Here is a 7,937-nt window from a genome sequence, read left to right on the forward strand (position 1 = left end):
GGGCAAGGCACAATGGTCTTCCTTGTGTGAAAGCAACTTGTTGAAAACTGATTTGGATGTTTCTAAAATAGGGTGTAGTACTTGCTCACCTGTCAGCAACCTCAAAATACAGAGAATAGTAAGTAATGGGTGATGATGATTTAGATTAGACTAGAGAAAGGGCAATGGAAATCCTCAGGGGCTGTGCGATTGTCAAAGGACTTGTTGTTACATTTTGACTGAACAAGTAAAACAGAAAGGGAAGCATTGTGAACTAGCTTATTCAAGTTTTATATATGATCACTTAAGGATAATACAAAACAAAACATCTTTCATGTTTATCAGTTTGTTAGAGATTCTTAACACTTAAAATGCCCCAAAACATATCCATACATTGAGACTTGTGCAAAATGTGGAAAACAAATATACAATGTGTAAACAAAGGCACTACAAAACTCAGTCAAGTACTGAAAAGACAGACACAGTGCAGGTCTGGTCTCATGTTTTAGACAATGCTATAGATTCAGCTGTCTCATAGGCTAGTTACATTTGATCAAGGCCTCTACATTCAGTAGAAAACGGTAGGCACATATACGAATACACATATGGTGAATATGTTACTATATTTTACATGACTACTCTAAAAATCCTAAAAGTGTGTAAACAAGTAACTTTTGTTGATTGCCTTCAATACAGTCTCAAAATCAAAGATTCTATTTCTATCTTTCTTAGAGAAAATCATCTAAATATGATCAGTATCGCTTGTACACTAGCAGCTCAATACTACAGCAACTTCAACAGTTTAAGGTAATTAAGGAACTATTTAGAATCTCTTCTTGATTTGCAAAATTGTAAACTTTGTGATCATGCATCTTTCTTATATACAGTAATGTATGACAAAAAAGTCCTTGAAAAACAACCCTTTCATGTTTTTTGAGAGTTCTGCACACGCTGACGTCTCCGTGCTAAGGCTTCTTGTTTTTTCTTCTCAATTTCAGCTACTGAACACTTCCCTGTCTTCTCACTGGTGACAAAAACTAAGAGCAGACCAAATTTAATAATTCTTATAATGAAAGAATTTTGTGAAGACTTGTGTTTCAAGACTTACCTTTTTTGCATATCACTGCAGAGTCCGACACATTCCTCTTGAAGGCAGTATGACTGGACTTCTGTATTGATTTGACAGTACTTGGATTGTGATTTATGTGGCTGAATGATCCTATCGACGCATGGTTTCCAGGGAGGCTTTGTGAGATCTGAGGTTTAATGGTGGAACTCTTCATGGGCTTGTCCCATCCCTGGTAATTCGGGGAAGCACTGCTCGTTGCTGGTAGTGAATTGGAGCGCACAAAGGCAGCCGACTGTTTGTTGGCACTAGTGTTAGTAGCTTTGATTGGCACTGGGATTGTGGCTTTGTGCGGTTGGTTTATAGGCAAATTGCACTTGTCCTGCTGGCCTGAGTGGCTCACTGTGTGAGGCTGACTGTTGGAGATCCTCTCCACAGAATCACACACCTGGTACAGCAGAGCATCATCCCCATCGTCCCACAGACTGGCTGAAAAATGATCTGCTGACATGACAGGCTGTGTTTTGTTGGAAGATTTTACAGCAGTGAATCTGGAGTCAGGAGGTTGATCATGTAACCCTGTAGGGGGATGAATAACACGGTCTGGTCCCAACTTAAAAGTGCTTCTGTTTGTAGTCTTTGGTTTTGGACATAAGGCTTGCAGTGCACTGTAGCTTGGCTTAGAGTGCACATTTGAAACTTTCGGTACATGGTTTGCATTTGTAGAGCGTTTAACATTTGGAATGCACTTGGTGTTAGACTGAAGGCTAGTTTTAGTTGTGGCACTATGCTGCTCAGGAGCTATTGCCATCAACAAAGAGTCATTGAGTAGTTCATCATTCTCCCAGTCCCAGTCATCGTCAAAGTCATCACATTTGTTTGACTCTGAGGCTTTACGAGGCGTCTCTGCACTTACAGCTTTGTGTGATGAAGGTATCACAAGGGGCCGTGTCACTTCCTGCGACGTAGAGGATGTGGAGCCCTGGCTGAGGGGACCGCTGACTTTCTGCGTAGAGCCGTCAAATAAGGCACGCAGCTCCGCCTCCTCAGGGTCACACGACAGGGCTGGTTCTTTTGGATCCACATGATCCAAAAGAGGATTCGGACTTTTGTTATTGTTGTTGATTATATGCATTTCATTCATGTCTTTGTCCTGCTGCATGTTCTCATCAAACTGTCTGGCCAGTCTCATTAGGTCTTCAACACTGTTGGGTCTATGTAAATGAAAAAACATACAAAAATTAATTAAAATTGCAACAATTATCAATACATTTTACAATATAATAGGGCTGGGAAATTCATGGAAACGTAATCGAAATTGCGATCTCTACTTTGGTCAATCTCAATAATCGTCGTATGCCTTAATAATCGACAGGTTTACAGCCAATTCTTTGACAGAAACAGCACCTAGTTTTGGGGTTTGGACAAGACAATGGAAGATTTTTGTGTGTTAAATGAAACTTGAGGAAAACATTTGTTTTGTTTGAGCTGAGACTTGTATGAAATATATAAGTTCATGAATTAACTGCATGTATTTATTTTTGTTATGAAAAAATATCAAATTTGATCAATGAGACAAAAAAATCATTTGGCCATTTCATCCAGCACTACAATATAGCAACTGGATAACTATCATTGAATAAACTGTCTCTAGCAAGGTCATACCGTGATGACCTCTTCCTGGCTTTTGCCTTTGGAATATCCGGTGTACATGGCACTGCACTGTCCCCAATCCACTGAAGCAGAAACGACTTCTGAGGCTTCACATCCTACAAAGAACAAATTAGAAAGTACACAACACAAATGTGTTGAATAATCGATTACAGAAAAATCAACAAAAAGCAAGATGCAAACAAGTAGCAAACCTTTGGCGCAATGCGGTTGACAAGGTCTGAAATTTCCACTTTGGTGCATCTGAAGCCTGCAGAACAAGGGACATTAATAACTATGTCGATGGTATAGGCTACTGTAAATAAAACTACCGGAGGTAGCTGAAGTTGGTGAAGTTGAATCCCAGATGATATCCTGTGATGGCTCCACATCTCCAGGAGAGTCAGAGTTATTCCCTCCAGTCAACCTGGGTCTTCTTTTTGGACTTTGCAAATCTAAACCATAGCGGTTGTTAGTGTTGTTGTCGTTTGTATAATTTGACAAAGAATGGGTTTGACAAGGCTACAAACACTCACTAACCAGTGAACCGTGGCGATGCATTTCCAGCCGGTGTGTGAGTCTTTCTATTCTCTGGTGTTTTTCCGTGGGTAAATTTGGACACATTCTTCCACAGGTCAGAGAATCCCGGTGCAGCAGCAGCAGCAGACGAAACACAGAGGTGGTCCTGACTTGTAGCAGCATGGGTTTTTGCTCCTGACATAGCGCGATAAAAAGTGCATTTACATTCACAGCGAGTTACCAGATCAAACACGTCCTCGATGTCCGCTGTTGTCCATCTTCGATGGTTGGAAGTTTTTGCACTTTGAGTTTTTTCCGTAAACTTCTATGATTTGTCTTTTGCGCATTTGTTCGAACTATCCGCCATGTTTTGGGCGTGACGTCACCAGGCTACGGTAACCGGGGAGGTTTATTTTTATTTATTTTTTATCTTTTCGCAGAAAAAGGTCCCAGCCTTTTCAACTAATAAAATCAGTTATCTCTCAACTTCAATGGGATTTAAATGTGATAATGATAAATAATCTAATGCACATTAAAATGCAACCAACCAACCAATCTCTTTGGTGTTTGAGGATCCCAGTTTGGTTTCCAACCATACACCCCAAAGCCATACCTTACCTACTGATGAAAAGTATTGGATGGAGGTGATATTTTTTTCCCCCTTCACATCACAAAAGTTGGTACAAGACTTACAGCAGCACATCAATAGTTATAGATATATATTTTTTAAATTTACTTTTAAGTCTACAAAGTATTTTATTCCTAACCCATAGCCTTCAATAAACCTAAAATGAAGATTTAAGCAATTTATTTGAACTATTCATTATTTAAGTAATTTCACAATTTGTTCGGCCTCAATTGGTTTAGGTTGTTCTATTCTATCGTTAGTGTGTGATTTTATACACCACTTTGAAATGCTGTGTTACTGGCATTTCATTAATTTCACATTGACAAAATGGTGAGAAATTAGATTAGTGAGACCTCAGATGAAGTAGTAACATTCAGCTGCAAGTAACATTTTTCTAGCCAAATAGACCTCTGCAAAAAATAAATAAATAAATCTCAGCATTGATGAGGTCTGGCAAACAGTAGGCAACGTAAAAATATTTAAAAAAAAAAAAATCCCTGTCTGTAACATAGTTCAGAGTCATTTCCAAACTAAGGCACTAGATGGTGCTTGTACTCCTCGACTATGTGTCAGTGAATGCAGGCAGATTTGTGAATAAGGCCCTGTGCTGGAGCAGAGACACACTGTACAGTGTATAGTGGGATACATGCGGCTGCACTGAATTACTTGATTACACTTGATTCTGCTTTGATTGTTTTCATTTGGAAGCAGTTTATCAATAATGTGCATTGGGGAGACCAATCAACTGTGTTTCTTTGAGTGAGAGCCAAGGCCTTTATGAACAGAACCTGCAGCCGAAACCTCACTCCTTTTGGTTAGAGTGGGATTTTTGTTTCATTACAACATCAGCACACATTCTCCCTTGCTAACTGCATGATGTCAACTCCACTGTGCACCATCTAAGCTGATGAATAAACATTTTGTATTTTTTTTTAAACTGAAAAATAGGTTAATAATCACAGCTAATTCAGATATTAATTTCATTTATGCACGATATTTTGCAGACTGACGTTGCTCTGATCTGGTGTGTGTGATGCACAGTTAATGCCCATTTACAGCACAGCCACATTGAGCCCAGGGGCCACTGTCAAGTCAGCAGCGTGTAGCTGTTGCCATTGTTAAGAGGTTAACTGGAACCGTCAGAATGCATGTAAGAGTGATTTAATCAACACTTAGATATGTTTCATGCTTTCCTTTAATGCATTCAGCTAATCTTGGGGGTATTCCCATTGCTCTGTCAAGCAAGCTGTGTCACACTGCACACGCAAATCCAGGCCTGCAGGGCACTGTCTCGTGCCCGTTCAAAAGTCACCATAACACCCTCTGTCACACTCAATGTTAGCATTTCCGTGAAATGATAGTTAGACGCAGAATAAAGGGCACAGTTATGTCACTTTACATTTAAATATGAGGCATCAGTTTCTTGCTGCGTTGTGTTTTACCCTTTTCTCTGTTTCTCCTTCTGTGAGAGGTTCTCTGTGCCAAGAAGAAAAATGCCACTGGCTTCAGTGAGAGGAGAGAGAAGGCAGCTGCAATGTGCACCGCTCTCCAAGCTGCGGAGACTGTCCCAACAGAAGCCTATCTCCTCACCTAACCGCAGCCCGCCTTCCTCTATTTATTGGTTACGCCTGGGTTGTTTAGAAGCAATTAAGGAGCTAATTGTGGAGATTTTCAAGGACTGGGTATTATAGTAAAAAGTAAAGAGCTAATGGCTAATTGCCCAAGCAGCTGCTAGTGTTTATGAAGGAGGAGAAGAGATGCCAGGGGATGCACCAGGCGGATGGATGTTTGTGTGTGCTTATGTGGGACTGGGGGATCTCAGTGAGGCTTCATGTTGGGTAGATGCCAGGTGAGAGAGACATTGGAAAGTAATACTAACTCAGAACAGTGTCGGCGTAAATAATAATCACCTTTGATGCCCCTGGTGCTGTAGTGTGTCCCATGTTTATACGTGTGAGGGGTGTATGCCATCTCTGTCCCACCATCGCTGCTCCCCTGCCCCCGCCTGCTCTGCCAGACTCCCCTTTGGGCTCACACTGCCTCACGGATGACAGTTAGCATGTGGCACAGCTCTCTGAAGTGGAAGGGATCCAGGATGCTATCGGCTTGTGTGCCAACTTCGCCAGCCTGGGATTTCACCCATTTCACAGGAGTTGCCAATGGCTGGAACTGTGAATGAAAGCATTTGAAACAATGCCTGTCTCTACAGTGGCAGATCAGTGGGCTTCAGCGATGGTTAGATGATGCCTTAGGTGCTTTGGCGCCTGTTTGAGAGAGTATCCCAGCAGCTTTCTTTGGTCATGTTGGTGAGAGGAAATGCTAAGGGGTGTCCTGTGTTTCGGTCCGGCAGTGGGTGACTTTGGTGACAAGGAAGAAGAAGAGAAGATTTAAGTGATCTCTGTACTTGTGTCGTTTTTCTTTCATCATTTAGGTGTATAGTCCATCAACATGTCACTACCTGCTTGGAAGCACATTACTGAAACCATTGTATATTAGTCATGTGTTCGCTGTAATGCAAAACGGCATCAAAACGTTACTGGCTGCACCTACAATACTGTAGATGTGAGGAGGTGCCACACAAAGGTCAGGGAAGTGAGATGGAAAGCGATGCCATGATCCAAGGTGAATGAAAATAGTGTAACATGTATATACAAACTAAATGTTGATCCATCTTGCTGCTTTCTGATAGAACAGTTAAGAGAATAAACTTAATACAAAGTGCAAAGGCGCTGCTAGCTGATAAAGATAAAAAGTGATTGAAGGATCCGTGAAAAAAAAAAAAAAAGACTTAGACCAACCAACATTATTTTAAAATTCATCTATTTTACTAGGCTAACCTCCAAAACTTAATATGTGTAATGAAATAACATAATTTTAGTCAATCCAATTAACCTCTGTCTCGACCCCCTTAGGGCTTCACTTAACATAGATTCAGAGGCTGCTTTAATGACACATGTACTTTAGGTACATAAGTTACCAGTGTGAGATGATAATAAGTTCAAAGCAGCTTTGATAAAACTTTACAAAACTAGGGGTCATGAGTTAATAATGTTTTATCAACGCAACTAAATATATATATTTTTATGTGGCGATAATTGATATGTTCTTTCCCAAATCTGTACAAAAGATACAGTATGTTCCCCAAATCTCTGTACTAAGGATACAGTATGTGTGTAAAATAGCTTCCAAGTACAGACACAATGTAACATGAAATAGAAGCCCTTTTGCAGTGGTGGCAATTGGAGAAAGTGCGGCTCACTATGGCAGCAGCCTACTTTGACTGCTCATTTATTCTGTTTATAATAGCAAAGCTGATGATAAATGTCCCGCAGAGTGCACATGTGCTAAAATATTCATCAATTGGAGTCCCCTAATTTGCAGTGGAGGAAAACCAATAAATTCAGACGTGCGCGGCAGTCATGTTATATTTATATGAATATGCAAGACCACGGGTGTGACATTAAGATTAATCTGCTGCTGCTTCTAACCAATCCTAATGTTCTTGTGTTAGACGTGTGAGAACAAGGTGTGGAGATAATGTTGCGTTTGTTTGAGTAATCTTTTGAATCCTATGTCGAACTACCAAGTATCGCTTCCGTTGATTAAAGGAGAGTTTGCTCATGATTTTAAAAAATGAAGAAAAAAAAAAAAACCTCTAAAAGTGCCCTTCAGCAATGTGGTTGTGCTGCAAATCTGATTTGTCATTATCAAGAATTGGCATCTGTCCAGTGCATTTCCCCCGAAACCACATGGTAACAGCGCTTGATTAATCACTTTTCATCAGAACGGCAGGCCCTTTTCATTATTGGCAGCATCCAACATTTTCACATTATTTCTTTTTTAAGGAGTCATTCTTGATATTCTGCATTCATTGTGTTTTATGATGTGTGTGTGTTTTGCTCAGCTCAGGTGTGCTGGAGGCACAGAGTGAGGGAGGAGTGGAGAAGTTGGAGGAGGGTGGTTCTTCAGTCCAATAGCCTGCAGAGTGGCTCTCTCCTGGGGTAAGGATGACAGGAAGTCAGCCAGATGGCACGGAGCAGGTCTGCAGCATGTGACCTCCTCTCTGGAGAGTCCAAACCCATGAGGAGGAGAGAG

The 7,937-nt window shown here is 40.8% G+C and overlaps 1 protein-coding gene across 1 annotated transcript; it reads right to left on the reverse strand.

Annotated features, from left to right (window-relative positions):
- Positions 1-741: 741 nt before the first annotated feature.
- On the reverse strand, positions 742-3,575 carry etaa1b (ETAA1 activator of ATR kinase b). Its single transcript, XM_079560161.1, has 6 exons — positions 3,236-3,575; positions 3,028-3,150; positions 2,911-2,966; positions 2,711-2,814; positions 1,088-2,259; positions 742-1,016 (listed from the first exon to the last, which is right to left on the reverse strand). The coding sequence occupies exons 1-6, from the start codon at positions 3,414-3,416 to the stop codon at positions 904-906; spliced, it is 1,749 nt and encodes a 582-aa protein (XP_079416287.1). The 5' UTR covers positions 3,417-3,575; the 3' UTR covers positions 742-903.
- Between the last annotated feature and the right edge of the window lie 4,362 nt (positions 3,576-7,937).

The sequence above is a fragment of the Gobius niger genome (genome assembly GCF_951799975.1).
Source record: "Gobius niger genome assembly, chromosome: 7".
NCBI lineage: Eukaryota > Metazoa > Chordata > Actinopteri > Gobiiformes > Gobiidae > Gobius > Gobius niger.

Bases quoted from the DNA above. Each gene is read 5' to 3' on its own strand.
- etaa1b (XM_079560161.1), bottom strand. From the start codon at position 3,416: ATGTCAGGAGCAAAAACCCATGCTGCTACAAGTCAGGACCACCTCTGT. The intron at 2,967-3,027 runs GTAGTTTTATTT...CTTGTTCTGCAG, and splicing joins ACCAACTTCAGCTACCTCCG to GCTTCAGATGCACCAAAGTG. The intron at 2,260-2,710 runs GTATGACCTTGC...TCATTTACATAG, and splicing joins GCCAGGAAGAGGTCATCACG to ACCCAACAGTGTTGAAGACC.